Source organism: Rhinatrema bivittatum, chromosome 3 (assembly GCF_901001135.1).
Source record: "Rhinatrema bivittatum chromosome 3, aRhiBiv1.1, whole genome shotgun sequence".
In the NCBI taxonomy this organism is placed as follows: Eukaryota; Metazoa; Chordata; class Amphibia; order Gymnophiona; family Rhinatrematidae; genus Rhinatrema; species Rhinatrema bivittatum.
In genome coordinates this window covers 221,145,742-221,166,556 of record NC_042617.1, presented here as the reverse complement: position 1 = coordinate 221,166,556, position 20,815 = coordinate 221,145,742, and the positions used below count along the sequence as shown (strand labels likewise).

The 20,815-nt window shown below is 44.6% G+C and overlaps 1 protein-coding gene across 6 annotated transcripts in view; it reads left to right on the top strand.

Annotated features, from left to right (window-relative positions):
• ERMARD (ER membrane associated RNA degradation) overlaps positions 1-20,815 on the top strand; it is a 452,987-nt gene that overhangs the window by 85,529 nt on the left and 346,643 nt on the right. For all 6 annotated transcript variants that reach the window (XM_029594214.1, XM_029594212.1, XM_029594213.1 and 3 more), the window contains one exon: positions 11,773-11,874. In XM_029594214.1, coding sequence (XP_029450074.1) covers positions 11,773-11,874 — 102 coding nt within the window. The remainder of the gene's footprint in view (positions 1-11,772; positions 11,875-20,815) is intronic.

The window sequence follows — 20,815 nt, the reverse complement described above, 5'->3', positions numbered from 1 at the left end:
AATAGTCTATTTTTGAAAAAATGACTGCTTGGATGATTGATCTGAAGTCTTGAGCATGGAAAAGAGGTCTTATCCTCTTCAGAACCTGGAGTTTATAGAAGCAGTCTTTGGTTGTTTTGTTGATATGTGCCTTGAAATTTAGCCGGTTGTCAATTATCACTCCTAAGTCTCTAACTTGTGTGGTAGGTAGGTTGGTAGGAAGAGTAGTATTAGAGATATTGTTTTCAGGAGAGATGAGTAGGATTTCAGTCTTGGATGAGTTTAAGATGAGGTGTAAGCTGTTTAGTAATTGTTTGATTTTCTGGTGGCATGATTCCCAGTAGTCAAGAGTTTTAGAGTATGTGTCTTTGATGGGGATGATAATTTGGATATCATTTGGATATGTCTTTCGCCCTCTATCATGTTCTTGTGGGACAGTTCCTGGGGCTCTTTCCCTGAACAATTGTTTTCTTTGATCCGGTGCCCCGATCCTCTGAATCAGCGCATCTCCTTGGAGGCCAGGGCCGGGGAGCGGCAGCGGCAGTCATTGGACCGTCTTCAGCTAGGGCCACTCTGGGGATTGGAGTGGTGACCTCCCCTATCCAAGGCTGGCTACCTGTGGTGAGTTGGTCACGTCAGCATCTCGGCGAGCAGTGATTGAGCCTCAACCCCTTTGGGGAGTTGCTAGGTCTTTCGGGATCGGGAGACCCTGATCCTGCTGCTTCCCTCTCCCCTCTGGAGGGGAGATTCGACTGGATTCCAGGGCAACCCTTTCGGGTTCCCGTATGGACACCCCGCTCTGCACTCCTTCAAGGGGTGTCCCTTGTTTCTGTTCTCGGGCATGGGATGCCACTTCTCTGACTGGTGCCAGTCCCAAGAATAGTCGAGAGTAGCACTCTCCCTTGGATGCTTTGAGGCGTGGCACGTCTATCCTCTAGGGAGCCTGTCCAGTGTTCCTCCCTGGTGGCTCTCCAGGTTTTCCCCCGGTTCGGGAGTTACCTTGGTATCTGCTGGGCTCTGTGGGCATCTTTCTTAAGGATAACTATCATCAGTCATCCTTGCCTGCAGGACCCTCCTCTGTAAGGCGAACATGCCTTTCACCATTATGCCATGTCATGGCAGAGGGAATTGAGGGCCGAGTACCCCGCATGACGGGTACTGCCCTCTGCTCACTGTAGCGTGCAAGCTATTCTTCCTCCATTTTCAGGATCACCCTGACTGGGGGCAGAGCAATCCTGGGTCATGCAACGTTGTCCATTGCTGGGCCACGTGCTCCCTTAGGAGGGGAAGTGTATGCACTCATGGTTGGGGTAATAGTACCACAGCCGGGTGGCTCAGTACTCTGTCCCGAGATCGCCCTGGGCCTGCCCTGATGCCCTTTGGATTTCCGGGCTGGTAATACAATCAGGTTCTACGGGGGGTTGCACTTGTGACTCCCTGGCTTCCCGTCTCCTGGTGGAGCCTTCAGGACTTCTCCCCTGGGGCAATCACTCTCAGTTTCCCTGTTTTAAGAAGACTGAGGGCTCCATTTATTTATTTTATTTATTTATTTTAGTTTTTTCTATACCGGCATTTGTGAGAGTATCACATCATGCCGGTTTACAATAAACAGGGGAGTGATAAAAGTTACAGTGAACGAAATAAATAACAGGTGCTGAACAAAAAACAGTTACAGTTACAATAAAACAGGGATAAGTACAACTAGGAGCAGTGAAAAATGATAGGAAATTTAACAGAATATATTAACCGAAATTTGACGGGGTACATTTACAAAGATTAGGGTATTTACTAGGTCATGTCCATTTGAACTTTTGTAGTTTTTTACGTAAGGGTAGTGATTGGAAGTTGGTTAGAGGTGAGTTATGATTTAATCCGAGTCTGGGAAGGCTTTTTTAAATAGCCACGTTTTGAGTCTTTTCCTGAATGTTGGGAGGCAAGGTTCCTGCCGTAGCTCCGGTTGGATGGAGTTCCAAAGAGGAGGTCCTGCTGTGGAGAATGCCCTGTCTCTGAAGGTTATATGAAGGGAGGTTTTGGAATGAGCTACCTGTAGAGATTCCTTATAGTACTCTCTTATGGGTCTGGAGGATGTATGTTTTTTGAAAGGGATTTGTAGGTTGAGCGGAGCGATTTGTTGGATAGCTTTGTATATTGTGGTGATGGACTTATATAAGATTCTATAATGAATCGGCAGCCAGTGTAGGTCTTTGAGGATTGGGGAGATGTGATCTCTTCTCCGTGTATTTGTCAATATTCTGGCTGCCATGTTTTGAACCATCTGAAGAGGTTTAGTATGCGATGATAGTATCCATCTCAGTAGGATACTCCCTGCTGTCTTTGGCAGTGAGTTGTTCGCTTGGGGTTGATAGATAACCGGGCAACTTGTGCTTGCCCCGGCAGTATGCCGGTCTGCCTCTTTGTGTTCTTTGCTCCTTCCGACTTCTGATTGGTTTGTCGGGGGAGTGGAGATGAAGATAAGAAGCTCGTGGTATCTCTCCATATAACTGCAGGGAAAGATACTGCCTTAGTTTTTTTTTTTCATTCTCTGGGTTGCCCAAAGGGCCTTCCTGCTCCCCTTGCTATCCTGTGACAGGATAGATGAACCGGTTCTGGCAGGTGCTCTTAAGTGAGCTTCAGGCCTTTATTATCTCCCTGCCAGGAAGCCTTGGGCTGTTTTGGAGATTGTTCTTATCCCCTGAAACCCTTGATGCTGTTCTGCATGGTCAGCTAGGTCTGATGCTTTGGCACATAGTTTCTGTCCCAGACCCTGCTGTGGTTTACTGCTTGTTCTTCAAGTGTGGTGTTGGTTTCTTCTGCCCATTTGGCATCCCAGTCATACCTGGGCACTCTTCTCCAGACCTTTGGCTGTCAATGGTCGACAGTCTCTTTCTGGAGGGCTCTCGGACCCCCCATTTGTTTTTTTTCGGTTGTTTTTTTTACACTGAAGAAACTGTGCGGTTTTTGTCCTAGAGTTTATCTTGTTTACATTTCTGGTACCTTCCTGTATCCAGGAGGATCTAGATCCACTGTTTTTGTTAGAAACCCAACTTGTACTGTTTTCTTTGATGCTCTGTTGCTTCTGCTTCCACTCGCATCACTCCCCTGCCTCAGGCATCCCTGCTATGTATGAGGGTTTATGTCTCAGTCTTTTTCTTGGCTTTCTTTGTAGAACCCACCTGTGGAGGGTCAGCTGCCTCTCATGCAAAGGAGGTAGTAGTGCTCCAGCACTATATGGTTTACTGCTTTGTCCTGCTCGGACAGCCTGTAGCTTCGTATTCACCAATATGTGAGGACTACCATCTTGCTTCTCCTAGGAGAAAGCAGAGTTGCTTATCATAACAGGTGTTCTCACAGGACAAGCAGGATGGTAGTCCTCGCATATGGGTGACATCACAGGATGGAGCCCTGTATGGAAAACTTTTCTGTCAAAGTTTCTACAAAGCATTGACTGACACTGGCACACTGAGTGCACTGAGCATGCTCAGCCTGCAATTATCCCTGTGAGCCACAGGTGTCTCCCTCAGTCTTCTTTTTTCCGCTCTGCAGTAAGCATAGCGGTTAGGAGCTCTGTGAGAAATTCTAACACTTTTTCCTAACAGAAACACTTCAACCTTTACTTTACAAACACTTTTTCCCTGCACGGGTCTCCCTTCACGTACATTTATTTGACGCTCGGTGAGTATTATGCCCTGTTTTTTTGGTTGGTTCCTGTCACCTCATTGGCCTGCCAACCAACTGCGGCCTTCCCTCTCCCTATGTTTTCAGTTAGCCACACACAGCCTGCGAGTGTCCCTCTGTGATACTCTGCCTGGTTATTAGCGCTAGTGGGACAGGGACTTCCACGGTTTCTGTTGCCGCCAGGGCCCCTGTAGATTCAGGTCCTTTGATTCTTCAGTACCCTCGCGCAGTTGATGCCCCATCGCTACCGTCGGTACCCCTTCGGACCGTCCTGGATTCTTAGATGCCATCGGTACCCCTCCCCCCGCGGTACTCTGATGCCATCGTCCCTGCATCGTTTCTATCAGTGCCATCCATGTTTTTCATCTATGGCACTGATTTTTCCTTGGGTTTCATCAGTGCCATCATTGCCTGGATGGATGCCATCGACGAACACCTTGTCTCGTCAGTGCCATCCATGCCCAAGTCGATGCCTCAGTCACCCGGGGCACTTCTATCGATGCCAGGGTCATTTCCATCGATTCCATCCTTTATTTTATGGATTCCATCGATGCCCAGGTCCTTTCCATCGATGGGCATCTATGCCAGGTCCTTTCCATCGATGGGCATTGGTGCCCAGGTCGATTCCATCGATGGGCATCGGTGCCCATGTTTATTCCATGGGTGACATTGATGCCAAAATGGATTCCATCAATGCCAGTGCCAATTCCATCGATGGCATCCATGCCAACATCGAATCCATCAGTGCCCACATCGGTGCCATCGATGCCCATGTCCGTCGCATCGATGCCATGGACGCCATTGCTGCCTAAGTCGATCCAATCGATACTGTCGACATCCATGGCCATGCTGTCGATGCCTGTGGCCATGCCACTGATGCCGTCGGCGCCCGCCTTCATACATCGATGCCCTCAACGCCCACGTCGTTTCCATCGGTGTCTTCGATGTTCCTATCGATGCGGTCATTGACTCTGTCAATGCCGGTATCTTTTTTCCGATGCCAACGATGTTTTTTTGATTATTCAATGCCACATCGTTCCCATAGATACCTACGCTAATGCCATCAGTGCTCCGTCACTGTCATCATTGCTCTGGCCGAGTCATTGATGTTTTTTCATATACATTTTTTGACGAGACCCTCGAGGCCGCCTGGGCCGTCATCGACATTGTCAATACCGGCATAGCACCGCCACGTAATGCCTTCGCCTGAACACAGTGCTCCATGCTTTGGGTCCTTATTAAAGCCCCGTATTAGCCTACGACACTACATAGTGCCAGGAGCAGTGCAGGCATGCTGACAGTCCATCATCAGTTGCCATCCAAGACAGCGAGGACATCCATCTCGGCGCTGGGGAAAGACCGTGCCGAGCACCATGGCATGCATCATCACTGACATGGTGACCATCCGCCACCGACGCCATCCAGCACATTGGTGCTTTCCTTCTCGATGCTGGACAGTGCTCATGCTGAGCAACATCACCACTGACATCGGCACTGTTCCGCACAGTTTTGGCAGTCCTTGGTGCTCCAGGAACACCAGAACGAGTTCCGAAGAATTCTGCACTGGCGTCATGAGACATCGAGCCGCTGTGACGAGGGCCGGGTTCACGAGCTGTTAATCGGCTCCCCTGTTCCCGAGGCGTGCTCCACCGACATCAGTGGGGGATTGTGGCCCTCCACAAAATACTACCATGGTTGCGCCAGCCACGCTAAGCCTGTCTCCTCTATAGGCGTGCCACCATACCAGGCATCAGAGTTGAGACGGGCGTCTACTCCCTCGATGACTCCTGGAATCCACGGAGCCAGCAATCTTCACCGGCTTGTCCTCCGGCGATCCACGTCGGATGGTAAGTACCCGCTTCTGCGGCATTCCCATTGAGATGTGTTCTCTAATTCGAGCCACATGGTTCGAAAAGTTCTAGGTCATGTACCTTCCAAGAACCGTATTAACTATGCCAGCTATGTCAGCTATGTCAGCCACAATACCAAGAGAACCTCCCTATCATTTCTTTGGGATTGCATCAGGGCTTCCTCCCTTTTTCAGCAATGAGGCTCTGTACTGATTAATGCTCTGGCTTCTGGTTCCTCCTTCAGACTCAGAGTTCCAGGTGCATTCGCTGATCTGCTAAACACGAGATCCAGCAAATACTGCCTCAAGTGCAAGTCCACCTCGAAGCCTGATGACAGGTCTCGGTGTCTCCTTGTACAGCACACAGAAATGCGGGTAAGACTTTACCGCTTACGCTCCCGTGGGAGGTTACATGATAACCAGCCCCTCCAGTTGGACACCTCCTGGTCTCCCAACTGGCCGGATATCAGAGCGGCCACCCCACCTTGTACCAAAGTTCCTGGTACACTCCCCCAGATGCTACAAAGCGCAGAGGGGGGAAGGGGGGGGGGTTGGGGAGTTCTATTTACACTATTCTTTTTTTCAACAGAAAGTAGTTACTCTCCGCCCATCCTGGACCTCAGAAATACCAACTTTCTTCAGAAGGCACAGGTAAAATGGTATCTCTTGTTACCATGCTTCCATATCGCAGTAAGTACATTACATCTAATCTTTCTATGTGCTTCATGGTGAGTCAACAATATTACAATCCCAAGTTCTGCCGGTTGCACCAGCTTTGGCAACTGGGGTATTTATTAAATCACTATCGGTGAATGCTGTTTCTCTGCGGAGTGTAACATCATTCACGCTTTTCCTTGCATGGACAGCTGCATAACCACAGTCACTCCAAGCAAATGGCTCTCACTTCTTCATGACTCACTATACATTTACTAACTGGGATTACTGTCACTGCCATAAATCCCTTATACAACATTTCTGGACACCACAGTCATAATGACCTTCCTGTCCAGCATACATGCAGACATTCTAATAAATTCTTCCATGTCCCTGAGTGCATTTTCCATAACCTTAGCCCCTCAATTCTTCATGGCCCGACAATGGGGTTTTTTCACTATGCACTTTCCTCATAGATCCAAAATTGCTATGGGTTAGATTCAGTGAAATTCCATTATCAGTGGGTCTAAGCTGTTCAACCGCTTTCATCCCTCATCCATATTGCAAATCTAGAACCAAAACCTAGTCTGATTCTGCTCATGCTCGCATTTACTCAGGGTTGTAAAGTTTGACCTAAAAGCTTCTCAATCCAATATGTGTCTGCTCCACTCCACACACAGTTCCACATGAACTTCCTGGAGCTTGTAGCTATGCGTTATACCCTTATGCCTTCCAATACTGCCTCTGCAACAAATCTTTGTGCATACAGACAGACAGCATAGGGACAATGTGTTTTCCAACACAAGCATGCACAACCTCTTAGCTGCTCTGCAAGGAAGCTGCGCAGCTCTATCCTTGGCCCTTGTTCACTCCATGTGTCCTCGGGCCACTTATCTAAGAGAACGCACTAGCAGACCTTCTCCATGTAGGTTTCCATCCTCTCGAATGTTCTCGGACTACATGTGTAGCGGGAAAGATCTTCTAACGCTGAGGTCAACTGAACTTGCCTCTGCGTCCGAATCGAACTATATGGTGCACAGATTCTACTCCCTACACATGTTTCCAGTGCGTTTCCATAGATGCCTTTCTTCCATCAAGGGCCTCTTAAATGTGTCTCTTCTGCTGCCTCTCATAGCCAGCACTCTTCTAATGTTGAACCGGGATGGGGGTGCACTGTTCCTCAGACCCATGTCCTGGCCGAGACCAGTATGCTTCCCATACTTCTCAATATATCACACCAGTAACCAATTCGCCTTCTCACAAGTCAGTCTCAAATTGTAGACTCACTGATGTTCTCAGGTACTGGTAGCATCACAAAACCTTCCACACATAAATCCTACCATTCAACATAGCATGATTTACCACATGACGCATACAAAAGGGTATAACCCTTTTTTCTTTTTCTACACCACTCTTTTCTCTCGCTCCCTCGGATTCTGCTCCCCAGACATCCTCCTCATAGGTACACCTCTGTTCCAATTGGTGTATCGTTTGGGAGTGGGGATACCCGATTAACGGTAAACCCCTTCTGAGTCAGCTTACCATGGATTATCCACTGATCAAGCCCCCTCTATTTTCACTAGTCACAGAATGGAACCTATATCTTACCCTTATAAGTCTCGTACGTTCTCCGTTCGAACCTTTCCATTCCTGTCATTTCACAGTTTGACGTGGGAAATACTTTCCCTCATAAATGTCATTCCTGCCAACAGGGTCTGTGAGTTATACACCTTGTTACATACTCATCCGACCCTGCGTTCCTCCGTGACCGAGTGGTTTTTACGCATTCAACTTCCTATCTTTCTTAAGGTAGACGTTGCATCTCACCTTACTCAGGATATACTCTGCCCATTTTTCCCAACACCTCTCTCTCACCAGAGCGAGAGGGTTTTTTCCACTTCTTGGACAGTAATAGTTCACTTGCATTCTATCTCGATCGCACTACATTCCATAGGAATTCCACCTAACTCTTTCCTTCTGTGACAAGAGTCAAGCTGCGAGTTCCAGTGGGCAAACAGACCTATTCCTCCTAATTGACGGTCTGTATCTTTTTCCTACCAACAAGCAGGCATTTCACTACAACACTGTGTGTAACCACACTCTGTTGCGTCCTTCCCAGCCTTAATAGCTTCCCCTAGGCCGCTGCTTCTTGTACATATTTATGAGGCTGAAACCTGGAGTTCTCTCCATACCTTTGCAGCCATTATGGCTTATATACGACTAGCCGGCATGCTCCATGTTTGGCCAGTCCAGCTACTCTTATTCTTTTCGGTTTAACTACCCAACATCCTTCCACCAACCCTTTAAGGTTTTCAGGATGCCCTCCGTTCCAAACTCCACCCACGTCATTGCGCCTTTCGCGCGTCTTGAGTGCATTTGGTGCACTCTCGGGCATCCTCAGCTCGGTACTCACCCATATGTGAGGACTGCCATCCTGCTTGTCTTGTGAGAAAGCAAGTGTTGCTTACCTGTAACAGGTGTTCTCACAGGACAACAGGATGTTAGTCCTCACGAAACCCACCCGCCACCCCGCGGAGTTCGGTCTGTATACATTTTTACTTTTAGTTTCGCTTGCGCTTTTATCTATAAGACGAGACTGAGGGAGCGGTTCCGGAGGGCGCGGCCACGCCCCTGGACCTCCCCGGGCCAAAACCACGCCCCCGGCCCGCCCCCGAAACGCCACGTCCTGCCCCAAAACGCCACGTCGATCGGCCCCGCCCCCGACAAAAAACCCCGACAAAAAAATAGGCGCGCAAGGCCCTGCTTGCGTAAATCCGGGCGGATTTACGCGAGCAGGGCTTTTAAAATCCGCCCCTATGTTTGTGTTTTTGATTTCATATTTTTTCATATAATTTCATTATGTATGTTTGGTGTATGTGTTTTTATTCACATTTATATGTTTTTATATGTGATTTATTTGTTTTGTTCTGTTAGCCCCGAAGCAGCTCAAAGAGCGAAACTCAACCTGAGTCGGGCTTTTTATGATGTTTTGATCAGAATAAAGAACTCCTGGTGTTCACTGATCCTCTTGTCTTGGTCGCTCTGCAATATTGGATCAGTTTTCGGTTTGTTTTTTTGGACCTTCCCTTTTGGGAATTATAAACCCCACTGCTGCACTTCATGAGGATGTAAGAAAGAGAGGGGCTGATTGTGGCTCTCAGAACCTTCAGCAGTCACTGCTACACACTGAGCAAAGCAGGAAAAAAGCAAGATGTTCATACCTGGGAACTTTTGATGCCCAGTCACCCTGAGATTTCCATGGATTAGCTCTCTTACATGTTCACACTTACTTTCACTGCTCATTCTCTCACATTCTCACATGTCCATTTGCACCACCAACACACACACACTCACTCACTCACGTCTCTCTTCCATACACACATGCCCACTCACTTTCACACCCATGCTCACTTGCACTTAGCTCTCTTCTGCTCACCTACATACACTCTCAGATCTCGTCTTCCTTCACAAATTTACACTCACTCACTCTCACAGACATGCTCATTCATTCTCTCTCCCCCCCTTTTAAAACACACTAGCAACAGCAGACTCTAACTTGGTCTCCTGGAGCAGCAGCAGCCTCCACCTTCTCCTCCTGTGCTGCGGAAGTGGACGCTGCCTGTTTCTTACTCCTAGTTTGATGCACGGGCAGGAAATCGCAATGTCGATTAGCCAAGGCAAACAGGATGGGGTGGGCAAGTGGCTGGAAACCGGCTGTGCAGGAGCAGGTGGTGTCATGAGGAAGCTAAGAGTTAAAAAGGTCTGGAGATGGTAGAAATCAGTGTTGAGTTCCTCTTTTTTCAGCCGCGCAAGACTAATGATGTTCTTTTCTTCTTTCTGGGTCCAAGCAGATTGGTTTTGCTGCAGCACCCGAAGATTTCTGGTATTGGCCCGGAGACCCGGTAATTCTTTTAGAATTCTGGAGTCTCTGGGCCAAATTCGGAGAGTTCCCAGGTATGAAGATGATCACAGCAGTGAGAAGCATTTCCCTCTACTGCCATGTACTCTGCTGGCATGACAGAGAGGAGAGCTGCATTCAAAAGGTTAATAGAATGACTGAGAGGAAGGAGGAAATGGAACTGGGATTAAGAGAATATATGAGAAGAAAAACAGAGAGGAGATTGAAGGAAGATTAAAAGCGGATGGGAATCAATGATTGACCTGGTTGCAGGCAGTAAATGCAGAGGGCAGCCTATCAAGGGAGGAGTACTCCAGAAATCATGCTGAACTAAAGGTAGAGAGTTGGATCAAGAAGGTGGGACAGAGGACCCCCATGGTCTAGGAGGGAAGAAGGGAGAGATGACCTCCAGGGATCGAGGAGGGAGGAAAAGACATCAGTCAGGTGTTGATATGACAAACACAAAAATTATTTAGAAGGGCACAGAAACAGACATGGAGAACTCATAAGTTTTCTTTTCTTTGAAAAGCAGAATATTGTTTTGCTTTGTCTAAAATCTAAATTATTTTGTTACTATCATTTTCTATATGTGTTTGCAAGAATCATAAAAGAATCATAAAAGAAAATAAAGTAGATAGCAGGCTAAAGGGAGGTCAGTTTTCAAGGAAGGTAAGTTTCAAAACTTTTTATGTGAGTAAACACCTATTTACTCATGTAAAAGGCCCTTTGAAAACTGCTACTCCCCATTGCTGCATTGTGAACACATGCGTATTTTTTCCTCCGGTGGGGGGGGGGGAAGAACAGGACTTAGGTTAGGGGAGGGAAAGTACATGCAGGGATTTAGTTTTGAAATCCTTGTGCATACTTTCACACATGTACTTTGCACCTGCTTCAAAGTAGGTGCAAGTACATATACACAAAGGAACATGTTTTTCCCTGCTGACAGAAACTCTGCAGGCACTTTCCCTTTGAAAATTAGATTGTAGGTTGCAGATATCAGTGCTGATTTTCTGCCAGATAGCAGAACTTGCTTTCTTTGCCCATTGCAGCTGGAGGTCAGAATTGGCTTCAACCTTCAATTATTAGGGCAATTTTTAAATAGCTTAGGAAATTGCCCTCCCTATTTATTTACTATAGATTAGTAATATTGCCATCATCAGCAATTACCACCAATAAGAGCTTTTTGGCTTGGTAAGATGCAAAATAGATCCTTCTCTATGACTATGCCCAAATTATGGAATAATCTCCCTTTGTCCATCAGGGAAGTGAATAACCTAATGTGGTTTAACCGTAAATTGAAGACCTGACTGATAATTTCTAAATTATAAATTATGCTTGCTCTAATTTGGAACAAGCAGCAGGAATGTTTGCTTTGTCTTTGCAGTAATTTTTTGTAATGGCATTTTATGTATTGCCATTTTATAGTTTTATTTTGTATGTTTTAAACTTTGTTATACATCGATTTGGAAGATTGTATTGTAAAATCTGGAAAGCAATTTATAAATTTTATAAATACAAAAAAAAATAAACCTCTGGGTATTTTTTCTTGGGGCAATAATCAAAGCAAAACTATCTGCATAGTTTTGCTTCTATTACTGGTGTAAACCCCATTGGAAAAATTATAAACTGAATTTACACTAATGTAGGTTGTTTAATTATTGCTCCATTAATCTCTGATAATTATGCTGATTGTAATTTCCTTTCAATATTTCTGTAGTTATTTCTTGAAACTTTTGATGTTCTGAAGAATTTACAAGCTGCAGCAATTGCACTTAGTTTGATGAAGCTAACATCATGTCTCGAGCAGGCCTTGGGTAATGTAAGTATTAAGAACTTTGTCCACAGTTGTGGTTTATTTGTAGATACCTTCATTTTCAGTTTTTATTTTAATTTATTTTCCTTGGGAGTTTCATTGTTATAACAAAAAATAATTCAGTGGAAAAATGAAATTTTCATTGATTTTTCTCCTGTTTGTTATAGCATTTTTCCACTGATTTTTGTTTGTTATAACATTGAAATTCCCAGAGAAAATAAAATAAAAACTGAAAACAAAGGTCCCTATTTATTTATGTAGATATCTTCTATTTTCAGAGACCATAACTATCCAAGCTAGATATTGTACTTAGTAACAAATGCAGATTTAAGCCTGATATGAATTCTTGACTTTATTGGTTGACAACCCTAGAAAATGTATTTTGAATTGAAGACAATAACCTGAGCAGCTACTACGGTTGCATTTAATTATATGTGGAAATATTAATAACAATACCACAGTATAATTGTTCTTAGTAGATCTTAAGGCTTGCTTGACATAACTCTGATCACTTTATTTTCATCATCTGATTTCATGTCAATTTTTCTCACCATGTCAAAGAAGCAAGCCAGTAGCTTCAGTTTGTGCCTTTCATGTAATCTCACAGGGTCAATAAAACAGCTAACTTATCTAGCTAAATTTATTCTGGTTATTTCGTGGGATAAATATCCCATTGAATATCCATGTAAATAATTATTTGGCTAACTGGTCTTTTTTTGAAAATTGCTGGTTAGGTTTAAAATTATTCAGCTTTGTGTGGCCAGATAACTATAACCTTAGCCGCCGGTTAAGTGGCATTTAAAAAAATATTGTACTTGGGCTGCCTGGCCCAATTCCTAGTACTGCCTACCCCCCACTCATTATGAAAGAAAGTTCCTTTGACAGTCAAGCACTCCAGCCTCCCCAAAAAGACTCCTCCACTTGTAGTTTTGAAAATGTAAGTTGAACTTTTGGCACTGGCCTTACCCTCCCTGGTAAATAAGATTTATTTATTTATTTATTTAAATGATTTATATACCGGAGGTTCCTGTATAATATACATATCACCCCGGTTCACAAGGAACAGTAACTGTCGCTACATTTAGCGGTTTACATAGAACAGAATAAGAATAAAACAGGAGTTTTTACATTGAACAAAATAAATTAAACAAGTATTTTACATTGCACAAATTAATCGAAGTAGGTTACTTTTCTTCGTGTTCTTGGCTCTAGGGGAAAGCTTGTTTGAACAGCCAAGTCTTAAGATTCTTTTTAAAAGTAGAGTGGCATGGTTCCAGACGAAGGTCTGGAGGGAGCGAGTTCCAAAGTGAAGGGCCCGCTGTGGATAATGCACGTTTTCTCAGAACGGATTTCGCCGGTTGTGTGATTAGTCTGTTCTGATAGGCGCTTCTGGTTGGTTTCACGGATGTGTGAAGTTGAATTTGAAATGTTAGGTTGAGAGGTGCGATGTTGTGTAAGGCCTTATGTATCATCATTAAAGACTTGAACTGGATCCTGAATTTAATCGGAAGCCAGTGGAGATGGTGGAGGATTGGGGTGATATGATCTCTTTTTTTGGCATTTGATAAAATTCTTGCAGAGGCGTTCAGGACCATCTGAAGTGGTTTGATGGTGCATGCTGGTAGGCCTAGGAGGAGAGAGTTACAGTAATCCAGCTTAGTGAGAATGATGGCTTGTAAAACCATGCAGAAGTCTCTGTATAGGAGGAGTGGTTTGAGTTTCTTTAATGTTTGAAGTTTGAAGAAACATTCTTTTGTTGTGTTGTTGACGAATTTGTTGAGACTGAGTCTGCTGTCTATGATGACTCCCAGGTCTCTAACTTGTTGCGTGGTGGAGAGCCCTGCAGTGTCCGGATGTTGGTTAGTGTTAGAATGTGAGGAGGGGGTATAGTTTTCCGGTGCTATAATGAGGATTTCAGTTTTGTTTTTGTTTAGAACCAAGTTGAGGCTGGTGAGTAGATTGTTGATAGCTGACAGACATTTATTCCAGTATGATATAGCTTTGTGTAGGGAATCTTCTATAGGGATGAGGATTTGAATATCATCCGCGTATAGGTAATATCTTAGCTTAAGGTTAGTGAGAAGTTGACAGAGCGGGAGCAGATAAATGTTGAAAAGAGTTGGGGAGAGGGATGATCCCTGTGGTACCCCCCTCTTGGATTCGATGGTATGGGACTCTTTGTTATTTATCTTGACCTTGTATGATCTGTTCTCCAAAAATGATTTGAACCAGTTAAAAGCTACTCCTGTAATGCCGATGTCTATTAGGCGTTGCAGGAGGCATGAGTGGTTTACGGTATCAAACGCTGATGAGAGATCCAGGAGAGCGAGGAGGCAAGGTTGGCCCTTTTCTAGGTTGAAAATGATAGTGTCGGATAATGATGTTAATAATGATTCGGTGTTCATAGTCTTACGAAAGCCAAATTGGTTTGAGGTGAGGATATTGTTTTCGTCAAGATATTCAGTAAGTTGTTTGTTTACAACTTTCTCCATAACTTTGGCAATGAAAGGGAGGTTTGCTATGGGTCTAAAGTTGGCTGGGTCTGAGGTGGGTAAGTTAGGTTTTTTGAGGAGCGGCTTGAGCATGGCTGACTTGAGTTGGTTCGGGACATGTCCTTGGGTGAAGGAGCAGTTAATGATGTCTGCTAAAGGTTTGGCTATGGTGTTGGTGATCAGACTCAATTTGTTGGATGGAATATGGTCTGATGGATGGGAGGATGGTTTTATCTTTTTGAGAATATTCTCTATTTCTAAAGTGGATGTGAGTTCAAAAGTGTTGAGCACTGTTAGTGAAGTGATGGGTTGTTTGACATTTGGGTGTGATGGTTGTTGATCTGTTGGGAGTGGTGGTTGTTGAGTGTGGTGTTTGTTGGGCGGTTGATCGTGATGATTGGGGGCTGAGGTTGATTACGTGTTTTGGATGTGTAGATGGTCCCTTGAGGGGGGCTAGGAGTGAGGTGATTTTGTTGTCAAAGAAGTCTGCCAGTTTGTTCGCTTTATTGAGTGCTTGATCGTCTGGAATAGTAGGTGCCGGGGGTTTTGTGAGGGTTGATACAAAGGAGAAAAAGCTCTTGAATAAAAAATGAGGTGGTGGATTTTTTTGGAGAAGAATATTCTCTTTGTTGTGTTGATGTTGTTTCTGTATGAGTTTAAGGCATGATTTGTAGATGAGGAGGGTGGTTGAAGATGGGTTTTTTCACCAATTTTGTTCCTTGCATCTCAACTCGTGTTTATGATTTTTTAGCTCCGGTGTGAACCAGGGTCTCCTGTTGTCTTTGTTTGGATTGATGGATTTAGTTGTCATGGGGCAAATTTGATCTGCAACCCCTTTTTAGTGATGTTGGTCCATGATGAAGTTGCTGAGTTTACGTCGGAAAGGTCTAGGTGTTCAAGTTCCTTGGCCAGGTGTTCACTGAGTTGGTCTCCTGAGCACTGTTTCCTAAACGATATAGTTATTGGTTGTGTAGATTGTGGTGGAAGTTCTTTTATTTTTAACACCGATGATATAATTCTATGGTCTGACCAAGGTATTGGAGTGCAAGTTGGAGTGGTGTGGGTTGTGATACCTTCATTTATGAAGATAAGGTCCAGCGTATGGCCTGCTTTGTGGGTTGGTTCTGTCACTATTTGTCTGAAACCCATATTGTTGAGAGAGGAGAGAAGAGTTTTACAGTTGGTAGAATGAGGTTGGATATCTACGTGCAGATTAAAATCTCCCATGAGGATGGTAGGTTTTCTGGAATTTAGGTGTTTTGCTGTAAGTTCTATGATGGATGATGGGTCTGCTTCCAGTATTCCGGGGGGAGCATAAATTAGGCCGATCGTCAGATGTTTTGAGTTGAATAGGGCAAATTCAATCTTTGATATGTTGTTGGAAGTCTGCAATGTCAGACCCAGTGTTTTTTTGGCTGCGAGGAGAAGTCCACCTCCTCTTTTTTTGGGTCTGGGAATAGAACATCGTACTCCTGTATGGGTAGCTGATTTATTAGCGCAGTGTCGGAGGGTTTTAACCAGGTTTCTGTGATAGCACAGATGTCAGGTTTTGTATCGGATAGGTAGTCGTTGAATATATGACTTTTCTTGGCGATCGATTGTGCATTAATCAAAGTGAGTGAGAAAAGAGTTAGTCCAAGGAATTGAGTGACTGGTGTCAGCAAGATGGGCCTGAGCCTCTGTTGACGATTGTGATGGGGGGGGTAGGGGGCTTTGGTGTTCTCCATTTGGGATTGTGGATGATGGGAATTGTGAGGGGGTGCATGTTGGGATGTAAGTGGTTGAAGTGGAAGACTGTAGGAATCGTTACGGTCAGAAAGGAGTGCTAGGCGAATGCTGTCTGGAGAGAGCTGGACGAATGTGGTTTGAAGAGTGCTGGACGAATAATGTTAGAAGTGTGCTGGATGTATGATGGGCGTGTGTTGGGCGAATGCAGTCTGGAGAGTGATGGGCGAGTGCAGTCCGGAGAGTGATGGGCGAGTGCAGTCCGGAGAGTGATGGGCGAGTGCAGTTTAAAAGAGGGTTCCTTCTAGCGGGAACATGGAAAGAACTAATGACGCAGATGGCGGAAAAGGTCTTTCCAGCATCCAAAGCAATTAGCAGTGATGCAAGGTTATTTTGCTTTGTGGGAGAAAGTTTTAAAAATGTTTTAAAGTATGTTAAGAGAAGAGAATCAGCTGCGATTGTGTGTGTGAATTTGTGTTGCACATATGTGTGGGGAAGGATAGCAGTACTGCATCCTTGAGATGTGGGACAAAAGAATCACAAGGAATTAACTTTTAACTTGGCTGTTTGTATTGTTATCTTGTCCTTTTCCTTTTGTTATGATTTTGAGAAATGTATTGTCTCTAATGGGGTGCTGTTATATACTTTATGCTATGTGATTTGAATAAACAGATAAAAAAAAAAAAAGAGGGCTCCTTTCTCACCCACCCAGTATGTTATCCAAGGTTAGGATCCCCATTTCTAATGCTGGGATTATAATTCGCTGTAATCCTGGTCACTTCCAGCATTATTCCTGCATCTTGAACAAATTTCTAATGAAAAAAAGTTCAAGATTATTTTCCTGAGCACCATCATTCCCCTTTTAAATAGAGGAAATTGGTTGTGCTCTCTGGATTTTCTCACATAGGCCTGGATTTATCAAAATGCAGTAAATATCACATGCAATAGGAAAAGGGGTGTGTTTTATGGTAATAGTGCACTTTGCGATAAACAGGCTATCTTACTGCTTCACATGGTTATTAGCACAGAGTACGATAACTTTTCACATTTTGCGGTAAGTACCTCAATAGTTGCAATTCCTCCCTACAACCACTGTTGGGGGGGGGGGAGAGAGACTAGCTATAAGGCCCTTATAGTATGTAGATATTTATACCTCTATATGAGGCCCACCTAGTACCTCAAGGTGAGGTTTAGGTAGTAGTGTAGGGGTTAGGGGCCACTTTAACATTCAGAGTGAAACATATGAACAGAACAGTACACTCTTCTGAAGACTTGATGACCTTCGGAGTGAGGAAACACACAAATATGAGATTTGTACAATGTTCTCTCAATCTAGCTTGATGGATTCTCTACCTGGGTAATATCAGAACACCATAAATCCCGCCCCAGACTCCTCCCCTTTTCCAAATTTGCATCACAGCATGCGTTACGGTGCTTTTCGCATGCATTATGGCGTTTTTACATTCGTTTGTTTTTCGCATGCGAAAACGCCATAAAGCAATTTGATAAATGACCCCCATAGAGAGATATCCAGGTTGTAGAAGGTATCTCAGATTTGTGGTAGGGAAGCATTGCCTCTGGCACCACATTTTGGTCTTTTGACCTGTTAGTCTCTTGCATCTTCACAAAATGTTTAGCAGTTGTTGCAGATTTTCTGTACAAACTGGGTATCTTTGTACTTCCCTACATGGCTGATTTGCTGGTCAAGTGCTCTTCTCAGGCAGAGGCAAATGCATCTATGTGCACTATTTGGGTTCCAGAGTTTCTAGGATTCATTGTGAATTATCCCAAATTCAATCTGATCCTGTCACCTAAATTAGAATTCATCAAGGCTTTGATGGACATGACTCAGGCAGAAACCTTTCTCTCTGCCAGCAAGATCACAAATTAAGATCCAAAGTAATGGGATTCATGCAAAGTCAACTTCACACTAGATTAGATTTACATTTCTACTCCCTTAGAAATTTTAACTCAACAATAAATCCACAAAATTGAGATGTAGATAGTAGTCCAGCAACAAGAGGGAGGCTATCTAGTCTTTTGTACTGAATGCCACATGTATGATTATCTCCCATTTGGCAAGAGGTTGTATGTGTGCACTAGGTGCAAATAATTCATTGCCCTCAAAGAACAAGTCCAGTTTCTAGAGGTTAGAGTGGAAGAACTGGAGGAGCTAAGAGAGACAGAGCGCGATATATAGAGGAGAGCTTCAGGGACATAGTAGTGCAAGTCCCACCTCCAATCTGGCAGCCCCTGTACTGCCTTAGAAGAGAAAGGTCAGCTGGAAGGAGAGCATCACCTTGGTGAGACAGGGAGCAATCCTGTAGCTAAGTTCTGCTCTCAAGGTGATATAATGTCCTCTTGCACAAAGGATATGAGTCCATGGACATATGACCTGGAGGGAAAGGTTAAGATGGCATTTTAGTTGATGATTAGATTTTTAGAAATTTAGATAGCTGAGTGGCTAGTGGACGTGAAGATCACTTGGTAATTTGCCTACTTGGTGCAAAGGTGGTGGATTTCATGCATCTCACAGATAGGATTTTAGGTAGTGTTGGGGAAAAGTTGGCTGTGTTGGTTAATGTGGGTACCAGTGACAGACAAAATGCAAGTCAAATTTAGCATTTTAGGTAGAAAATTGAAATCCAGAACCTCCAGGCTAGCATTCTTAGAAATTCTCCCCATTCCACGTGCAGGGCACCGGAGGTAGGCTGAACTCCAGATTCTCAATGTATGGATGAGATGATGGTGCAGGGAAATGAGTTTTAGGTTTGTTAGGAGCTGGATATCAGTTTGGGAAAAGGGGGCCATTTCTGAAAAGATGGGCTCCACCTTAACCAGAGTGGAGCAAAGCTACTGGCAATAACCTTTAATAAGGATCTTTTAAACTAGATGATGGGGGCAAAGCCGACAGTCTCTCAGAAGTGCATTGTTCAGAATGATGTATCTTTGAAGGGATCCTAAGAGAACATGGAAATTAGGGCATCCCAGTAGAGAGGTTGCAATAAATGCTAAAGTGGACCCGGTACCTTTAAGTAAAGATCAGACAGCGCAGAAAGATTCCAAATTACCCCTGTCAACTACTAAGCAGGTTGTTAATACAAACAAAAATCATACTGTCTACAAATGGTAGAAGTCATAAAAAGTAAGAAAGGAGAATTTCAACGTATGTGTAGGGGCAGACTAGCTCACTTCCTGAAAAGTGGAACACTGCTGGCAGGAACTATGATTTATAACTTAGGACTGCTTGAAACAAAGAATCTTGTACCATGCATAAGTGTATACTGGACAGTTTAATCCTTTGTTCCCAGCTCCAGCTGTGCGACAGATGAAGAGAAACTGACCAGCTGTAAATCCCAGTACTATTGTCTTCACACTATTGTCTTCAGCAGGAGAATGAAATACCAGAGCTGCCCTATCTGTCTAATGGGGTCAAGGTGGGGGATGCATATCCAGCATAGCTCTCTGCTTCAACGGCAGGGGAGAAGAAAAAAACTGATACCTCACGCATATCCAGCATAGCTCCCTGCTTCAACGGCAGGGGAGAAGATAAACAACCAATAAGGGCTGTATAACATAATCTGGGTAAAAACAAATAAGCATGGGTGTAGCTTGCTTATTGCGGCGGTTACTACTCCTACTACCTCTAACTAATCAAGCTAGATATTTCACTTGGATGCAGCTCCTCCACCGCTCTCTACATTAATGGCGGGGGTGGAAGGGAATTAGAACCAAGAGCTAAGAGAAACAGATAAGTATGGGAGAAGAAATGAGGGAAGCTTGCTGGGCAGACTGGATGGGCCATTTGGTCTTCTTCTGCCGTCATTTCTATGTTTCTATGTTTCTATGATGGGAACATCACTGTTTACTTAGCCAAGTAACACAGAAGAGATATCCTTGTTAATATCTCTCAGCTGATGGGGCCTTGATACATATAGGGCCGGATTTTAAAAAGGTTACGCATGCCGGGCCTTTTTAAAATAGGCCAGGCGACGCGCATAAAGCCCTGGGATGAGTGGGCGAGGCGGGGCTGGGTGGTCCGGGGGCGGAGCCAGAGGCCTCCGACAGAGCAGCTATTGCAGCTCTGTCGGAGGATCGCGTGCCAGCAGTTGGCCGGCGTGCGCAAAAGGTAAAATAAAGGTCAGGGGGTTAGAGTAGGGCTGGGGGGGAAGGGGTGGGAAGGTTAGGTTAGGGGGGAGGGAACGGAGGAAGGCAGCGCAGCTCGGCATGCGCAAGGTGCACAATTGTACACCCCCTTGCGCGCGCCAACCCCAGATTTTATAACATATGCGCGCCTGCGCACGCATGTTATAAAATCGGGCGTACAAGTGTGCGCGCGCACATGTAAGCTGCATGCACTTCTTTTAAAATCTACCTCATAGTTTCTCATACTCGCAATCTAGGGGTCCTCAATGACACTAGGTTGTCCCTAAAACTCATGTTAATAAGGTAGTTAAAATTACGTAGTATAAACTATATAAGTTATGTAGATTGCAGCCTTACCTTAATGAGAATGATTAAAGACAACTGTGCATTCACTTGACATGTCAATTCTAGAATATTGTAATGCCGTGAACCTGCGCGGGGATGCGCGAATCTCCCGTTACGTGCATAAAATATTTTCTCACCAAAAGGGTTATGGGCGGGGCACGGGCAGGACATGGACAGGCCGGAACTGTATCATCAAATCTGCACATAAGTGTTTATGCGCACAAGCGCACGCCGGGGTC